This window comes from Lacerta agilis, chromosome 3, assembly GCF_009819535.1.
Source record: "Lacerta agilis isolate rLacAgi1 chromosome 3, rLacAgi1.pri, whole genome shotgun sequence".
Classification (NCBI taxonomy): Eukaryota; Metazoa; Chordata; class Lepidosauria; order Squamata; family Lacertidae; genus Lacerta; species Lacerta agilis.
The window spans coordinates 74753734-74774143 of record NC_046314.1 but is presented as its reverse complement, the minus strand read 5'-3'; the positions used below and the strand labels follow the sequence as shown (position 1 = coordinate 74774143).

Here is a 20410-nt window from a genome sequence, read left to right as displayed (position 1 = left end):
ATGTGAAAACTTTGCAAAGAGGAATAAACTCTTGCTTTGTAGGAGCTGAAATCCAGCTACTTATTAAGAACAAGCATACAGTACAACTACTCAGAAGTAGATCTTAATGGGCTTACAGGATTGCAGTCTTGGCTTTCTCATCTGTATTAAGACCCAGTCTGTGAACTTGACACTTTCCCCCAGTCTGCCATTGTTTAATACAGTTGTGTAGTTAAAGGAGCTTGTGTAGTTTGGCAGGAAAGGAACAGGACCATCAGCTCATTCCCAAAGCCTGTATGAGAAGCAAACTCTTTTGCTTCTGACTTTACAGATTTTTAATTGTTAAACAATAAATGTATAGGGTTTAAACTGTTAGTAATGCAAAGCTCAGTTTGCCTCTGCAACAACTCAGCACACTGTTAGCACCAGGACAGGCACCAAAGAACACCCCTTAGGGTCTGGCTGTTGGAAGGCAATTCAAGTGATCACTGTATATAAAGCATCATTGAGTTGCACACTAAGAATATCAGAAATAACATAAAGGAGCTAGACACTGAACGATATTGCCATCTTAAACAAACTCGTTAAATAACATTATAGGTTGCATAGGGTATAGAGCATTGCTAAATTTCAAGCACTAGCATTATATTCAGTTTATTGATATTACGCCAAAAATTCATAGGTTTCAGGTGAATTCTTCTATGTTAGCTGTCATCTTAGCTAAATAATACTTGCATGGCTTATCCGGAACAATGAGAATCTGAAAAGTGACGCTGAATACATTCACAGAACGTATCAGTAAACCATTTCAAATGTATGCTTCTGAAATGATCTAGGTTGAGATGCTTTCAAAGAGTAAATTATTGCACTAGGGCTCTGGAACAATAATTCATTCTGCATATGCAACACCTGTTGTTTTGTGAAAATGGACCAGCCAACTCACTCTGCCAATTTACATGGGATTTTCCCTTACCCTTAACAGGGAATGCTATGCAAGTTTTCCATGTACTGAAAGGAGAGCAGCTGGACCACTAGTTTTTCCAGCACACAGCATATTTCCCTAATGAGCTGCACAAATGCAATGTCTCTACTGGATGTGGGGAATAAAGTTACTAGATTGGGGTGAATTGCCATGGTCCATATATGCATGGATGTGGTACTTCCCACTGTCAGTAACATGGAAAATAAGGCACTGAATAAATTCATACCAAGTCTCAATAAATTGATGCCTTATTGCTTTAACAAGATAATTGTTTTTAATTGTTTATCTTTTAAGTCAAACAGTCAATACAAAGTTTCTTACAGAGTTTTTTGGTTACCACATAAATATTATTGGCTACCCTAAAGAATTTTTTAGTGGGCCACAAAGTTCATGCTGTTGGTTAGGAGTAGCCAGTGTGGTGCTTTTTAGATGTTGTTGGACTACACCTCCCATCATCCCTGACATTTAGCAGTGCTTTCTGGAGCTGATGGGAATTGTAGTTCAAAAACTGGAGAGCACCATGTTGTCTATCATTGCTCGTGGACATGCACTCATGCAACATACATCAAAGCAGCACATACACAGTTGCAAGTAATGGCAAAGAAAATCAAGGGATGCTCACACAAGAATTTGTCAAGGGTCTCCTTACCAAACAGTGAAATCCTATGCCTGACAAGAACTCCAAGTTTGCAGAATAGGCTGAAGACAAGGGGTAAATAAAAGAGAAGGGAGGGGGAAAGGAAATAAAGGAAGGAAGGAAGGAAGGAAGGAAGAAAAATAACAGCTGATATATGAGCAGGAAAAAGCAGCATGATGTTTTGCAGAAAGAATTCAGTCTCTGAGCAGAATGTAGGACTGAGAGTACTATAAAAGTTTCCAAGAGCAGCTCTTGACAAACATGGTTAAGTAAGCACATATCATAATTAAACATAGAATAACTGACAATGACTGTTTATACAAGTGTCCTTAATGAAATCTCACCACCACCAACAACAAAAAGTCACTGAAATTTTAGGAAGCAAAATGCAGTCAGTAGGCCACTTTAATATCATCGTTCCAATTTTAGAAGGGATAAAAGATTCTGACTGAGACAGATATAAATGTTTGGTGGTAAAATATATTAAATTTATAAATGAATAATCATTTTAAAGCTTCCCTTTATTTTTAATGAACAATTTTCTTGTTTAACACACAACCAACATCAGTTGCTGTCCAACACAGTTATTAAGATGTGCTTGAACCTATTAATTTATATGGACTTAAAAACATCTCACTCAGTTGGATAATTACTAATAAAAAAATAATCCAAAGTAGATATAAACAATGAATTTACTTAATGGCTTCAATCCAAAGGTTCTGTTTCACTGATGGAAAGCTCTTCCATTCACCTAACACAAGCTCTACTCACAGAAGGCCTAACATCCCCCCAGTCTTTTTTTAAGGGTCACATGGAGGAGGAGAGGGTGGACAGCCCTGTTGCACAAGTGGAAGCCTTTGTGTAGGGCTTTCACCTGTAGGTTCGTGAGATGAATCCCACTCAATGTGTTTTGAGTCACTGTGGTGCTCATGAAAACTCTCATGGCTTAGGGAGACAGAGAATACAAAAGGTATAAGGAAATGGCAAATCTTGACATAAATTATGTTACTTTTCATGAACAAATTCAGTTGTTTTTATAATAATGAGGGCTATTACAGACTTTAATTAATGTAACATACTCAGAACGTACGCAAAATAAATCAGATTTTAAAAATTGCCAGTTTTTCCAGATCCCCTCCACCAATAATTATTAATTTCTAAAAATAGTAGTCACTACCAATGGTCTGCCCTGCCACACATTCCTTAGGCCCATATAATAAAATACCCCAAGCCTATTCATCTCAGCCATGCTGCCTGCACAGCCCCCTGCCTCTGAGGGCTCTTAGCAACATCTTCCAGAATTAATATCCTCCCTCTTAAGATGCCACTCAAAAGAAAAGTATACTTCCTGATCTCTGACACATAACACCAGTTACTACTGGTCACTGCTTAAACTGCCTGCATTCTAAGCTGTGATACAAAATGAAAATACTATATAACCTACTGTACAGGCAATGTTAACATCAATCAAAAGACTTTCTAAAGAACGCAAGTCTTTGTTAACTACTTCTTCAACAATCCAGCACAATTTTTACAATATACATAGAAAGCTGCCTTATACAGAGTCAGACCATTGATCCAGCTTGCTTACTATGGGTCTACATTTCACTGGCTCTCCAGGGTTTCAGATGGGGTCACTCTCAGCTTTATCTGGAGATGCTGGAGCCTGAACCAATGAGCTACAGCCATTCTCAGCAACACATCTCCTGTTGGTCATTCAGCATTGCACAACAAATGGGGCTTAGAGATTTCACTAAGTATTTTTAACTATGTTATAAAACACATTTCAAGAACCTCACAACTAACATGAGAAAGAATCAATATGGGTAACTCGCAACTCGCTCCCCATTTAACTTGTGTGCATTCAGCTTTACGTGAATAGTAATAAACAAACAAATAAATAAATAATAGAAAGGGAGCATGCATCTGGGGGGGGGAATACTATGGCAATGCCACCTTCCATTGAACCCAATTTTGGCATTACATGCTATCCTTGGAATGTAAGTTGAGTTGAGAGTCACCTATTCAGAGGTTGCCTTTGCATTTCTAAGACAATACATGTTATTTGGGATAATCAGAGGTTTATGAATTCTTTTTTAAAAAAAGAAAGAAAGACTTCTCCTTACTGTCTCTCACTGCAATTCACTGTAGCAACCTCGCCCCCTACAAAAATCTGCTCTGGAGGGTCCCCCACCCGTCAGAGCAGACTTGAGTGTGGGATGGAGTGTGAGTGACTGCAACAGGTAGGAAAGGAAGAGCCCTTCCTGTTGTATGAGTAGAAGTCTACTGCACTGGTTGGCAGCCACTGGTAGGCATTACAACAGGATAGGCTAAAAAAATTCCCCACCCACCCCCAACAAAGTACGCAGGCAACTGCTATATAACCAAGTAAGTAAAAAAAATTGTTGAATATATTGGTGAGATCAAACGTTCTGTATACATGAAATGTGAAAGTTAATACTAGAATACGGAAGATACCTCAATATTTTAAAGGGAATTTATATTCCAGACATTAAAAAACCCATTAATAGACATATTGGAAAAACAAGATTAAAGAGGGGGGACTTTGTTTTGTAGTTCAATTTCTGCATCCCCCAATAAAAAAATCCGCCAAATAACATCCTAATGACTGTTTTAGTTCTTCTACCAAAAGAAGGAAAAAAATCACCAGCCAACCCCCCCCCCTCCAGTCTTGGGGAACTGACCACTCTGTGAAATAGACGTCTCCATGTAAATTTCCTTCTTCATGTAAATTCCCCTCTTCTTAGCTCAGTATGTACGCCCATAAATCTGCCTGCGTTTTGTAGTAAGCTAATCATGTATTATTATTTTATTATGTTTTTACCTTGTCACCATTTCTTTCTCCTTATTTGAGGCATGCCCCCCACTGCTAAGAGGCCTACTTGCAGCAGATAGGAAATACAGGCGATGGTTCTTAAAATACTGGTCGATTAAAGGAAGTACAACCTGGAATAAATACATGAGAAAAATTGGAAAAAACTGGTTATTTCAAGGCCCCATCTCCCACCATTCTTATTGCTCCCTTCATGATGGTTCTCTCTAGATCTGACAGTAAGCCATCCCCATTAACTCTGACATCATCACCAAGTGCCAGTGTGAACAGACTCAGCAAAACTAATCTGCCAGGTTGCTTGCCCTGTCGCATGGGCTCAGGACACCAAAGGTGCCCCCCTCCCACTCTTCAAAAGGAAAGCCTACGGGGCAATCGGTCAAGTGTTGGGACAATGTCTTCGCTTGAGCTTAGCCATACATTTTACTTATATTGTCATACATGAATACCCAGCACAAGAGTATGAACCTGTGTCCCAGGTTCTTCACTGCACCTAACATGTAATTAACATTAAATCTCCACTAGCTTTATATGTAACACATTTGATAGCAATAAAAAGGCAAAAGAGAATACACTTTACTTTAGCAAAGAACTTGATTTCTTGTTCATAAGGAAATTGTTCTCCTTTGCCTCTGCCGCCACCATCTGTATAAGAAAATATAAATTATTATTTTTTAAATGTAGCCTTTTCTATTATTCTTAAACCGTATCTCTCATACATTGAATTGCACACATTAATATACGGTTACGTGTGTAGCAATTTTATCCCTACTAGGTTTCTCCCTTTTTATCAGCAAAAGTGTGACAACTGTTTTAATCTCAGTGGTAGTGATCTATAACTGCTTGCAAAAACCATAGCTCAAGCCTCCCTAGTTCCTCCATTACTATTTCAATATTGAATTAGCCTGCACACTGAACTTAACACCATGCCTCTTCCCACCCCCTTTTCCTTTTAATAACTAGGACAAGGAAATGACAGTGCCTGTCAGAAACAACCAGACTAAATAATACTACTCTCAACCCCTACCCAAAGCATGAATGTAGGTGAAAATTTATTACTGCATATTAAAATTTAATATTGCATATTAAAAAAGGAATAAGGAAGGAAGGCCAGTCACCAAATAGATACCTTGAACGCTGGAGTGTATTATAAATCATTGGAACATAAATTTTCAAGACAATGCTCAGTTGCATACTTGTATGAAATTTATTTAAACTAGACAGGTTGCTTCTGTGTTATATTTGTTTAAAAATTAAGACATATTCCAAGTGTTTTCTTCTCTTCTTTATGAACTTTATGATGTATTTATGTAAGACCCGCATTCTGTATGTATGAACATGTGATGTATGATGTGAAGTTGTTCATTCCATTTTTTCTACTAAACAGTAATACTAATGTTAAAAACTTAATGACTTCCCACATTTTTAGGAGTACATAATGGTCTTGTTCACATGACAGGCTAAACCAAACCTTCTCTCCAGGAGAGGAGCTCACACTGAAGGGGACAGTTCAAATAGCTAAATATCCCATATTGATTATGAATGCCTTAATTGCTTTCTAAGCTTGTTTATTTGTGTATCATTCACAGCATTTGTGCATTAATATATTTTCTGTATTTTTCTGTAATATTAAGAGAGACAGTCTCTTAGAGGCAGAGACCTTGGAAAAGGAATGTGCCTAATGTTGCTTCTTCAACTATTTCTGGGAAATCAGCCAAAACTAGCCAGCAGCTTCAAGGTTTAGATAACGGTGCACGATCTGGAATTAAAACAATGGCCTGTTAATACAGAAATAGCACCTTGGCTGTTACCATAGAAACACCATCACGAGAGAGGGGGACGGAAAGCCCCTTTTAAGGAATGTGCCGTTAATATTAATTGTGGTTAGCCTTTAATGGGCTTAAGAGCTGGTCTTGTTGATGGATCATACTGGAGGCATCAGGCTTGTTGGAGTTGTGTATCCTTACATGTATTGGTATGTATTGATTGCATATTTGTGTATTGTTCCTATGGGTCTTTGGGAGAGGGGCAGCTCTGAGTTGTGTGAGCAAGGGGGGGCTCTCAGCCTTGGACGGGATGCATGCGCTTTCTGAACAGCCGGGAGGAATGCAGCTGGAGTTGGCTCCTGCCACCTGTATTAACATTATATTCAGTCCATTAAGATGTAAGGTATTTCCTAGTTAGTAGACTCATCCCCCTGCATGGGTATTATTGATTTATGCCTTTGTATTTCCTATCTAATGCAATAAGTATTATTGCCGGTTAACTGAAGTTATGCTTTCTTGCTGATTAGACACACACATGCCTTATGAATAGGTTCAACCTTCAGCATACAATAGGGGACTGTTGTTGCTTATGTTGCTATATTTCTGGGAAGCCTGCCAAGTACATTCAAAGCTCGCCAGGTACACATTCCCAGACTGGGGAGGCTTTGGGAGGTTACCCTCCTAGGGAACATGTGAACCTTGAGCCAATTTTCGGTTTCTATTTTCGGTTTCTGTATTGTCTTTATAAGGAATACGCGCCAGTCTCTCAGTGCTCAGTCCAACTTTTGGATTGTGCCTTTTGCTTTGCATATGCAACTCAAAATAAATACTGTTGAACCCTGCATGGTTTTTGCCTCTTCGTGTTCCTGAATCCACCGCTCAAGAGCTCAAGAGCCCATTATGGTCTTACATTTTGGCGTCCCTGGGTGGGCCAGGGCTCTTTGAGTGTTGGATGCTGACATGAAGGCAGGTCTGTGCCTTTTCTGGTCTGGCTTGTGGTCGCTGTAAACACTTGAAAGTTTCTGTGCACGCCAGGCTACCTTTGACTGGGAAACTGAAAGCCGTTTCTGTGGCCACTGCCTTGCCGCGAAGGAACAGACACAAGGAACAGGAGAAGGAGCAGCGCTGAAGGGCAACCCGCGGGAAGGGTAAGTAAGGAATCCCCCTGGGAGAGGGGATAAGGAAAAGAAGAATTGATCATTCTTCTGGGAGGTGGTATAGGTTTGTACCGAGTGGACCCGATCAGTCCATGAGACAACTGAAAGCCACTCCCTAGGGTAAGGGTGGACGTCTTGGACACCCAGAAGGGAACTAGGACGTCTGAGACGTCCAGAAGGGAACCAGAGATAGGTTGGGAAGGTGGTGTGTGAGGCGCCTGTGTGGTTGTAAAGAGTGTATGAGTGGGGGACCGTAGAGGAAACCCAAAACTGAGTGTGGATCTCTGCCTTGGCAGAGACGGGACTGGCAAGTAGTGAGATTCCTGTGTGCAGGAGACTGCCCAGGCCACGAACCCTGGGTGCGAGTGTGTGTGTGCAAGCACGTTTGAAGGCGCGGGAAATGGGGGGAGGTTTTTCAACCCCACTGACCCCGCTCCAGTGCATTTTGAACAACTGGAAGTTAGCTAACAAAGGCAATGCCTATGGTATCAAGCTAGACAAGGAAAAGATGAGAAGTCTTTGTGAAGTGGATTGGCCAACACTAGACACCGGATGGCCATCTGAAGGATCCTTTGATCCTGTGAAAGTGAACCCACTGTGGGCAGCAGTAATCCAAACACGTTTGGATCAGATTCCATATGTAAATATATGGAAAGGGTGTATAGACCAGAACCCGAAGGAACAATGCAAAAAGAAGATAATGCCATGCTCTGGAGAGAAAGCACAGTTGCAAGTAGCAAGTGATCTCGACAGAACAGACTTAGACATTGTTCAGCAGACAACCCCTTATGTTCCCAGTGCTCCATTCCAACCCCCACTGAGTCAATCGCCGCGAGGCCAGGCTCCAAGGGCAGTAGAGGAACAAGGAGGAGAGACAGAGGCAACAGACCCCAAGGCAGTTCTTCAAACGCCTAAGAGAAGTGTGTATCCCACCCATGAGTTAAACCAAGAACCAGAGGATTTGCCATGTACCCCTGGCATCCATGCCAGAACCCCAGAGAACACTGCAGTAAATTACCAAATGGCTAGGCAGATCATGAAGAGGTGGCAGGCTGCTGCAGATGTGTCTGATGGGCTTTTGAAGCTGGCTCAGATCAAAAGTAAAGACTCTGAGGAGTATTTAAGAGCCTTCCTGAGTACATATGAGCGGGCGCTAAAACATGAGGAGCATCAGATGCTAAAAGAAGAAATGGAAAGAGTGAAAGAAATAACTTCTGAGGACCCCGAGAAGGTGATCACGTTGATCACTTCTTTGATGAAAACACTTACCCCTACTTGGGAAGATTGCCAGCAGAAATTGCAAACAAGCGAAGAAGTGCAGAGAGTACGTACTGAGGCTCATCGCCTTCTGGCAGACGACAAAGTAGACGAGGGAGAAAGATTGCTTCAATATCCCCCCACAGATCCCAACTGGGATTACAATGAGGCAGATGCCAGGCAGAAGCTCAAATCTTATAGGAGCACTTTGATCCAAGGGCTCATTAGGGATGCGCGAAAGCCCACCAATATGGCAAAAGTTTCTGAAATTATCCAGAAGCCTGATGAAAGTCCTGCCATGTTCTTGGAAAGACTGAAGGAGGCATTTCGAATCTGGACACCCCTAAATCCAGAGGAGGGGAATAATGAGATATTATTAAAGACTACCTTCATAGCCCAATCGACCCCAGATATCCGCAAAAAATACTGAAGAAGGGTGGTTTAGAAGGCCATTCATTGGAGTGGACGATAGCAACTGCTCAGCGTGTATATGATAATAGAGATGAGGAAAAGGAAAGGAAACGAGAGAAGTACAGAAAGAAGAAATTGAATATGTTGGCACTGGCTTGCCCGGACAGGAGAATGGGAGAAGGCCGGAACCAAGGAGAACCGAACAGAGGAAGAAGAGGAGCCAAGGAAGAAGAGGAACCAGAGGAAGAAGAGGAACCAGTAAAAAAAATCGCTACTCTTATCATGCAGACCGATGGAATAGCGGACAAGGAGGTCCAGGACTCATTGGGCTGGCAAAGTTTTGAGAACCAGCAATAGGGAGGACCAGGTTCACTTTAGGGTTCCCCTGAACTCATGGCCCAGATGTAAATAGGGAACCAAGTGGTCAATTTTATGGAGAATTCAGTAGTTCCAGTGGCAACTACAGCAATCAGCATGCAGTCAATCAAAGTTACAGGGGCAACAGGGACCAGTCAAGTAAAGTTTTCTACAGCCCATGGAATGCGTGATTGGGGGCAAACGCTGACCCATCAATTCCTATATATGTCAGAGTGCCCCATCCCCTTGTTGGGTCGAGATCTCCTTACAAAGCTCCAAGCCCAGATTTCATTCTCCGATGAAAGCAGCTTTGTTCAGAATTGGAGGAGATTAGCGAGATATGCAACAGTTGAAGCAGGTCCATTGGATCCGGGAACGTCAGCTCAGACAGCTGAATTAGTGGCCCTCACCCAAGTACTATGGTTGGCCAATGTACGAACTGTAAACATCTATACAGACTTTGAGTATGCTTTCCTCACACTAACGGGGATGAAGCTATATGGAAAGAATGTTGGTGGCTGAAATCAGATGGGCACAATGTGAAACGCCGAAACCAGCTAGCAGAACTGTTGGGAGCCGTTTGGACCCCTGAGATGATAGCCGTGAGGTACTGCGAAGGGCACCAGAGAGGAAAAGGAACCTGTGACCCGAGGGAATAGGGCGGCCGATGGGGCAGCAAAGGAAGCTGAGCCTTCCTGTGCCGAAGTTTTTGTGTTTGAGGCACCTATCCGGAGCAAGATAACTGCAGTTCCAGTGCAGAATGCAGCAACTGAAGTCAGTGACCTAGGTATGGCCGAACATGCTGCACTTGGCTTACTACCAGAAAGCACAGAGAATGTTGTAGTTGAAATCAGAAACCAGTATTTCCAAAGGCAAAGGCAAGGCAAGGCAAGGCAAAGGCAAAGGCAAAGGCAAAGGCAAAGGCAAAGGCAATGGCAAAGGCAAAGGCAAAGGCAAAGGCAAAGGCAAAGGAGAGGCAAAGGCAAAGGCAATGCAAAGGCAATGGCAGAGGAAAGGAAAAGCAAAGGCAAAGGCAAAGGCAATGGTAAATGAAAAACTTGAACCTCTCCATGCTGAGAAGGTAGAAGAAGACTTGCCCACAAGAAAGGTGGAAGTGGAGGTCTACAAGCAGAATGCAGAGACTGAGATCCATGTGTGGAGAAAAGAAACGGATGGCCGTGTCCAAAGGTGGAAATGAAGTTCCTCCCAGGGAGTGTGGAAGCTGGGACAGCAGACTTAAAGGAGAATTTGGAGCCTTTCACAAAGGCAGAAGAATCAAATGCATCTGTTTGTGTGGAGGCCATCACAGTGAAGCCAGATGTGAAGGTGGAAGCAGAAGTTCTTGCAGAGAAGGTGGATATAGAGTCTGCGGTAGAGATTGCCAAGGAAAAGAGTAAAGCAGAGGTTCTTGCAAAGACGTTGAGGCAGAGGACTCCACAAAGCAAAGAAGATGGCATCCTCTATAGAAACAGCAGAAGGTGATATTATTCTTAAGGAAAGGAAAACAGGAGCCCCCATAGAAAAGGCAGCCCTCAAGGCTGGTGTTGTGAAGGTCTTTGCAGAGAAGGAGGGCGCAAAGTGGAAGTGAAATTTCCTCCTGAGAAGGTGCATAAGGAGATCTTTTCAGACAGTCAGAAGAATTATGGAAGCGGAAGCCGCAGCCACCGTACAGCCAGGACTAAAGGAGATCCTGCAGAATGTGGAGAATGAGGTCGGTTTCAACTCTGAGGTAGAAGATACTTCAGATTCCCTTGCGACATGTGTTGAGGTAAATTCTGATAAAGCCTCTGTAATTGGTGACAGGACTGAAGCTCCTGAGCAGAGGGAAATGCAAGATGTTTATGCAGTTGTTATTGAGGGGCCTTCAATGAATGAAATAGAAGATGACCCTGCCCTAAAACATCAATAGAGCAAGCTGTAACTGCGAGATCTATGGAGAGGGGAGTAGCTGAAGTCTCAGCACCTGATCAAAAGGTAGTGAATGTCATCCAAATGGATGTAGCAGATGCCAGCCATACCTTGAGATGGGCAGGCACGGAAGAAAGTTGAAGTTGATGTTCCGGAAAGTAATGGACTGAAGGATGTCACGCTTGTAACTGCAACTGAAGGATCTTTGCAGAATGACAAGGAAGATGCGCTTACTTTGGGATCAAAACGCACTAAGGCCGAGTTAACAGAGGATGACACTGTGAAAAGTGAGTCAACTGTGGATCCCCCGAGAAGAAGAAGAAAAAAAGAGGAGGAAAAAAAAAAAAAAGGTTGGAAGCATAGAGCTAGCTACTGAAGTGAAATTCACAGGAATGGTAGCAACTGCATCAGTAAAGACCAAAGGTGGAGGCACCCTCACCTCGGACTCTGGTGCTTTATCAGAGGAAGGAAAGAGTTCTGTCACAGAAGGCAGTGAAGCAGGTGCTAGTAGCAGAAAAAAAAAATCAACAGGAAAAATTGAACTTGCTGGTGTTGATGTACTTTGTGCAGCTCCAGTGCAGCAAGAAGTAACCACAGAAGCAATTACAGCTAGAGAAGAAACTTCAGGAGTTGAAGAAGCAGCTGAAGTATCCTGTGCTGAAGAGACAACGGAAATAGTTTCAGCTGTTTCGAGAAATGTTATAGATATTGAGCATGATGTGCAATCACTGTCTCAGATTTTTGTCTTTGAACAGGTGGACCCAGGCTAGAACGCCTTGTGTGCTGGTGGAACCGTTGCCGCTATCGAACCAGGAGCCGAGTGTGGGTCAACATACCGCCCCATTCTGCGAGGCCTGGCGAGGGCAGCGTACTGTTCTCCTGTCTATTCCAACGACGGTGAAAGTTACCGGTACCATCCCGTGGGTCCACCGTCCGCGTGTGAAGGAAGTTGAAGCAGATTGGACAGTGATTCCTGATTATTTCTCGATGTCCGCGAGACGACAGCCCTGCTGGTGCCACACCCGGGAAGCTGGCACCTCTACGCACGGCAGAAGAAGCTGGGAAACACCAGCAGCTGAACGGTATCAGGACAGTTGGACAGCAGGACAGTGCTACCATTGGTTTGTCCAACCAGTCAAGGCAGGGCCTATAGGGCCACTGGGGAATAGGAGTGGGTCCATAGACCGTTCCTCCTAATCCGGAAGGTGGGCATCACACACGAGGTGTATTGCTCTACAGTAATCGCTATAGCCACAGGGGCCGAGCGGTATACCAGGACCGTCTGAGTCAGGAATTAGAAAGGAGGTGTGTACGGTGCAAGTCAGTTTCCCCCCCGTCACTAAACGGAAGGGTCACTCCCTCAGGTGGAGGTTCCAGGAACCCAGGGTCAGGAAGAAACAGTAGTTAAGCTGCTTGGAATACTTCCAACAGCAGGAAATCTTCCTGTGGTACGTGTGGCCTATACGTTGATCCCCAAAGGTGGAGAGCAGAGGAATGATGCCCCACGAGAACACCACGCAAAGAGAGAATACACTGAGTTTTCTGGATGTTAGCATCATGTTAACTATACTTTACATGGTGGTGGTATTTCTTTTCCTATTGAGGCACCTACAGGAGCGTAGGTTGCGGGGAGGAACCAGAAGGGAAATTGCTTGGTACGCATGTCAGGCCCCATAGATGCAAAAGGTGGAAAAATGCCTTTGCTACCCATCCCATTGAACCTGACTGCCTTAAATACGAACATGCATACCATTGCAGAAGAGTTAATGATGTTACTACCCCTATAAATGGAGAGGAGGTGCTACATGATAGTGGCTCACAGTTGGTCTCCATGGCCGAGGACCATATCTGTTTGTTATTTTGTTATCAATTTACATGGCCCCTTGTTTAGCCCAATGTGTCCAAAAGTGTATTTCTGATTCTGTGAAAAGGATAACTGATCCCCATATAATGGCCCTGTGTCGCAGTTTGGCTCAGGAGGATCCGTCAGACGAACTCGTACTTGGAAAGTCCAAGTTGTCTGAAGAGAAAAGGAGGGAATGAAGGGGACAGTTCAAATAGCTAAATATCCCATATTGATTATGAATGCCTTAATTGCTTTCTAAGCTTGTTTATTTGTGTATCATTCACAGCATTTGTGCATTAATATATTTTCTGTATTTTTCTGTAATATTAAGAGAGACAGTCTCTTAGAGGCAGAGACCTTGGAAAAGGAATGTGCCTAATGTTGCTTCTTCAACTATTTCTGGGAAATCAGCCAAAACTAGCCAGCAGCTTCAAGGTTTAGATAACGGTGCACGATCTGGAATTAAAACAATGGCCTGTTAATACAGAAATAGCACCTTGGCTGTTACCATAGAAACACCATCACGAGAGAGGGGGACGGAAAGCCCCTTTTAAGGAATGTGCCGTTAATATTAATTGTGGTTAGCCTTTAATGGGCTTAAGAGCTGGTCTTGTTGATGGATCATACTGGAGGCATCAGGCTTGTTGGAGTTGTGTATCCTTACATGTATTGGTATGTATTGATTGCATATTTGTGTATTGTTCCTATGGGTCTTTGGGAGAGGGGCAGCTCTGAGTTGTGTGAGCAAGGGGGGGCTCTCAGCCTTGGACGGGATGCATGCGCTTTCTGAACAGCCGGGAGGAATGCAGCTGGAGTTGGCTCCTGCCACCTGTATTAACATTATATTCAGTCCATTAAGATGTAAGGTATTTCCTAGTTAGTAGACTCATCCCCCTGCATGGGTATTATTGATTTATGCCTTTGTATTTCCTATCTAATGCAATAAGTATTATTGCCGGTTAACTGAAGTTATGCTTTCTTGCTGATTAGACACACACATGCCTTATGAATAGGTTCAACCTTCAGCATACAATAGGGGACTGTTGTTGCTTATGTTGCTATATTTCTAGGAAGCCTGCCAAGTACATTCAAAGCTCGCCAGGTACACATTCCCAGACTGGGGAGGCTTTGGGAGGTTACCCTCCTAGGGAACATGTGAACCTTGAGCCAATTTTCAGTTTCTATTTTCGGTTTCTGTATTGTCTTTATAAGGAATACGCGCCAGTCTCTCAGTGCTCAGTCCAACTTTTGGATTGTGCCTTTTGCTTTGCATATGCAACTCAAAATAAATACTGTTGAACCCTGCATGGTTTTTGCCTCTTCGTGTTCCTGAATCCACCGCTCAAGAGCTCAAGAGCCCATTATGGTCTTACAACACTTTGCTTCTCCCCATCACTTTCTGATGGCATGCCAAGCTAATTCAAGGTTTGGCTTAATATGTTGCCTCAGGACTCATGGCTAACCAATGTTAAAATACAAAATGCTTATTTACAGTGGCTTACCAAACTCCAGAATGTACTGATGGGCTTCATCCACATATCTTATCAGCTGCTGAAGAAAACTGTAAGCAAATCGTTTCTCGATAGAAGGCGTGTCTAATTCTAGATCCTTTAGACCTCTAGAACAAACAAGAGCTATCACTCAAACTTAGAACCCAAAAAGTAGATTTTTGTACAAAAACTTGCAAATTATCACAAAGCTAGCTGTGGCCTTGTATATTCACCTACCTGCATATACTTTTAAAGTAATTTAGATTAAACACATATTAATACAGCAAAAAATGTTTCTCTGTGTTAATTTTACATCCATTTTTGTTTCTCTTTTCAGTTTGGCATCATTTTGCCTTGATTCAGATGTTAACCCAAACCAACCTGAGGGAAGTCTTAGTATGAGCCTCACGTTGTCCTCTCACTAATTCTCCTTCAATATTATTCCTTCTTTCTGGTTGGTGGCACACTATAGCTTCAGGTTACATCCAAATCAAATATCTGTATCCCCTCAGCTGGACAGATCAACTGTCACTAAAGAAAATAGCACCACTATATAGGAATTTCCTTTATATTCCTCCTGCACCATCCTTATTTTCAGGATTTGATGGGAAAGAGTTATTGGGTGGTCTTTACAGCTTTCAGCTGTTTTAGGTTGAGAAATATGTCATATTTTATAGTATTACTACTTCATGAGCATTTCACTTTTACAAACAAAAATGCACATACGGTGGTGGTAGTCAACTAAATTTTGCTCAGAGTAGACCTGTTAAAATTAATGAAGCTAACTTAGTCCTCTTTATTAATTTAAATGGGTCTGTTCTGAGTAAAACACTTAGGCCCAGATTGAACTGACCGGACGAGGGCTCCTGTTAGTGCAACTAGGTTCCCCACCCCCACCCAGCTCCCCTAAATTCATGTTGGAATTTCAGGAGAACCCCCAAAAGAGTGCAAGGGCAGGAGAAGAGGAAGGATCATTCCACTGGAAGCAGAAATGCTTGCACTGACAAAAACTCTCAGAAGAGCGCAATGTTGAATTCTTCCCAATGGTTTTGTGGCTGCCGTCTAGCGTTCAGGAAAGGTTCAGAAACAGGAAAGAAAACAAAAAGAACTTTGCAGATATTTCAGATTTACTGCTTGATTTACATTTCAAAAAAAAAAATGAAACTTTCTGCCTTTTGTGTGCATGTGTGTGTGTGTGTGTGTGTGTTATTTAAATAAATAAAACACACGCCATATGGCAAAGGTTTAACTCAGCATTGTTTACCGTTTGCCTAAAACCTATTGCAACACAGATTAGAATTTACCTCGAGACCACATATCCATTGATCTGTAGGAACTTCAGGATATCTTGTGCTTTCTCTCTATCCTTGGCCTTTTCTTTGGCTGTCAGTGTATCATATGGAACAAGTAAGGGATGGTTTCCTCCTCCCACTGTCATAAGTTAGAAAAATGACACCATAGTTAAGGCTGAGCGGTGGCCAACTTAGGATATATTGTGAATAACTTCAAAGAGGGATATATTACTGTTTTATTCCGAAATGCCCATAATAAACTTTCGTATTTCATTAAGCACATTACAGTTTAGTCATAGGACACATATGACATAAATGTAATTAATGTTATTAAAAGGTTAAAAAAAATGCAAAAAGTACAACATTTAAAAACCTAAAAGATTTGACAATTCAAATGCCAAAATCAAGGGGTCCTCACTGCCATGGCAAGTTTGAGGAAGAATTATTGGGACAGACCAGGTGCCTCAGAGAAAACAAGGCACTGGGCCATGCTTGCCAAGGTCCCGTGTTGGTGAAAGAGAGACAGCAACAACAGAATGAGAGTGGGAAAGTATCCAGAAGATCAGTTTCGGGTGGGATGGGACATAGCAAGACACTCATAAGGCTGGAGGAGCTCTCCCAGAGGGAGCTGCTGCCTTATAGACAGCTAATATGTCTTCACACCTGTCCCTCCTCACAAGGAGACTAGTTTATCAGGTAGAGGCCAGGCCTGGCTTCAGTGTCGCAAGGAAGACATCGCAGCAGTCTAACTATGCCCATCTTCCTAAGCATCTTGTAGGGAGGGGGTACAACTAACCACTTTCACGCTGGTCTTAGCTGACGCACGTACTTCATTTTCCTTCAACAAAGTTGTGGTCTGTTTAATCCAAATCATTTATGTCTGCATCTTCTTCCTCCCAAGGCCCGAGAGGGCGGGGGGGGGGGGGGTTAAGCAGCTCCATCTCCCAGTGCATAACACAATCAACTTGAATCTATGCACTACTCGTGAGGCAAGTCCACTATTTATTCATTCATTAACTCATCATTTGTAGGGTTAATATATGTTTAAAATATGGATTTTTTAAAAGAAATGAATTTCTCCCCACCAAGCATTCCTGAAAAGGGAGGGAGTCAGAGAAGCACTTCTGCTTCTCCAAAGTGCTTCTGTCTATGCACTGGGGTTTAAACCCATTATTTGATGCTCCCACCCTGCCTCATGGAAGGCTGTTCTACAGCATTCTTTGCACAGAGATATTAAGCATCAAAAGGGAACAGAGCACCAAATGAGTGCCTAATAACCCACTAAAGAACAGACACTAAAGATGTCAGCACATGAGACATTATATGCATTTCTGATAAGCTGTTTTAACAGTTGAATACAAATATTAAAGAGGGTGGCAAGCAATATGTCTGCCTAGCAGGAGAGGTTGGTGCAAGCAGGGCAACGTTGCCCACCTGCCTTCCAAATATCAGGCATCCTTGATGGTTCCTAGGGAGAAGGATGAGGCATGGTATGTGTGCAGCATTGGTGTCCTGACACCATACTCCCACACCATGATGAATCTCCCACTCTTCACCCTCTCCCTCTGAGGAACCAGCAGTGACACTTAGTGATCAGAAGACACAAGAACAAAGTCGCCCTCTGCCCTGCCCTGCCTGTAACTGCTATGGTAGAAATGATTCTTTGCTAAAACTTTTTAAATGTAGCACAAAGGAAAGAATTTTTTTTAAAAAATATGACTCAACTTTGCAAAGCTAAACACACTTTCCGGCACATTGCCACCCCCTCACTGCTAAAACAGGCAACGCTCAACTTTATCTTCTGAGGTTTTAAGCTGCATTTTGCTTTTTCTATTATCTGTTTTCATACTTACAGCTGGGAATGAAAATCCTCAATCTGACAAGATGTAGTTATTAGGTTGTCATTTAGCTAAAAGATAATTTCTCACAGTTCTATATGGTGGGCATCAGTCAAGAATTAATGTATTCTCTGCCAGCAACATCTTTTTTACCTACTAAGGCACACACTTTAACTTTGACAAGGCAAGGAAGACATTGAAGCAAATGCTTGCCTTTAGATTTTACATGGTATTCTAAATGGACATGGCATTGAAAGGTTTAAAAAGTAGATATAACAAATTATGAAGTAGGATAGGAGTTTAAAATGGTCGGCAAAGGCAAGTGGTGTTTGGATGGCTTCTGTCTGTGTATGTTTTAATGCATATTGCAGGAAATACCATGTTTTGAAAAACTCTGAGGCCTTATTTTTTAAATTTAATAGCTGATATATACATTAAAAATTACTAGGTGGGATAACCCATACTGTGTATGAGTATTATTCAGTTCCAAAATTATTCCCAAATCAATATATTCAAAATACACAATGATTTATTTGTATTTTTTGCATAGTATCATCAGTATATGTAGCCCTTCGTACATATGTAAGCGGGGGGAAGCCAAACCCTGGTCCCTGCTGTACTACTCAAGCCATTTTTAAAAAAATTAACTTCCAGAATGTATTTATATCTTCTAAACATATGTATATCTGAATCTATACCCCAAAAACCTGGGTGAATTATTGCAATCCTGGTTTTTTAAATTAATGATTATTGTTAGAAAACCCAAGCTAATAATTCTTACGTTTGTAAAACTATAAGCAAATTATTTACCTTTTGCTTCAAGCTCCATCTTCTTTTTCTTTGCCCATATATTGTGATAGTTTTCAGCCATCATTTCAGCCATAGCCTGATGAAATAAAATGATTTGTTTCATAACAGCTAATCTTAAATCGTGCTTGTTATGCATTTGTGTTTTATTGTTTTAGGATATGGCAGTCAGCTTCACAATAGCCAATTTTAAATGAAGCTTCTTTTGCATTTATTTTTTATATTATTATGCTTTTGCTACAGTTGCAAAGGTGCACTTCAGATCCCCCCCCCCAAAAAAATAATTGGCTTCCTAGTACATTAATTTTACAAATCTAAGCTTCAAGAAATGATCTCAAACATTATAAATGTTTGCTTTAATGCAGCGATCCCATGAGATCCCGTAGGATTAGGGGTGGAAGTGTTTTTTGCCTATGCAACCCAAAGATTTGCTACAGAGGATTGGTGGTCTTTTTCCATAATGCCTTGGGAGATGGCATGAGGGTTTACAGGAGGAATTGGCAAAAACTGTCACCCAACAGAATTCTCCTCTGCTACATTGGCTCTTATCCCTAATCATTGCCATGGCACAGAATTAATTGTTGTTGCAGATCTTAATTGTTCTAACTGATTTATCTTCTTGAATTTTTTTTCAAGCCAAAAAGCTACTCAAGATACACTGAAGAAGCTGTACTCTGTTTAGGGCTACTCTTTGTAGTCCACTTTTTGTAACCAGAAATATAATACAAATGTTGAATTTAAGCACCTACAATAGCACCCACTAGTTTTTGCTGCAAAGACTAACCTGCTTAATCCTCTGGAAATTCTTAAAATTGTACAGATGTCATACATCTTTATGAATGATAGCTACCAGAGGATAAGCAGGGAACTTGCACTGCACAAACACGGTGAAAGAAACAAAAGTTCTCTTAAATGTTTCTAATACATGCCATTAGCTGTGATATGACTTACATGCAGTTCTCTGGAGAGGGTAACATTACTCATGTCAATTGCACGAGGGCTATAACCATGGACAGTATCTACAGAAACCTGAGTAAATATTAACAGATGAGTAAAAAAAAGGAAAAAAAGAATGACCAAATACAAGTTTAAAAGTTAAATGACAGCTTTCAAAGTCTAAGAAATTTATTAAGAAATCCATCGGGAAAGAGGGAGCAATTGACAATTTACATATTTCTCTATTAAAATGCAAAATGTTGCAGATTAATAAGAGTTAGGCACAGTCCAGATAATTTTTTTTATAATAATAAAAAAACATTGTTGGTACAATACTGACATTTTTGGGACTTTATGAAACTACATTGTGCCAATTTTCCATTTATCTAAATGAATAATTGGCATGTGCAAAAAATCACAGTGAAATCAAATAGAAATAGAACCAAAAGATGAGACATGCTGAGCATTAATACAATACTCTTTCAAAAACTACAGTACATGGTACAAATTTCATCTTGACAAAATGGTCTATCTACTGGACAGGGCAAAGAATATTTTAAAGAAATGAATGCTGCCATTTGTCTTTCCCCAGAATCTGTCTTGAAACACTATCCAGAAAAAAATATAATAGACTTTGTTGTATATTAAAGTTATATTCTAGAAAATACTGCAATTCTGATAACCATTTATCAAGAATAGTTGCAATTACCTATACAGAGCAATCCATATTCCTGACCTGCCAAGCTGGAGGAGTTGGGATGTGATAGAAATCTTGCTCCACAGGGTTCCACTGGTTGGGGGGGGGGTGTCTGCTACCATGGAGGTCTCTGTTCCATGTACCAACAGCAGAAGCAAACATCCCTCTCCCTTCAGTAACAGCCAGCATAAACCCCCAA

The 20410-nt window shown here is 41.6% G+C and overlaps 1 protein-coding gene across 1 annotated transcript in view; it reads right to left on the bottom strand.

Moving 5' to 3' along the window:
• The window catches only part of RYR2 (ryanodine receptor 2), a 238954-nt gene that overhangs the window by 73466 nt on the left and 145078 nt on the right, over positions 1-20410 (bottom strand). The window contains 7 exon segments of the mRNA XM_033145434.1: positions 1611-1660; positions 4444-4565; positions 5030-5094; positions 14654-14769; positions 15946-16072; positions 18582-18657; positions 19530-19607. Coding sequence (XP_033001325.1) covers positions 1611-1660; positions 4444-4565; positions 5030-5094; positions 14654-14769; positions 15946-16072; positions 18582-18657; positions 19530-19607 — 634 coding nt within the window.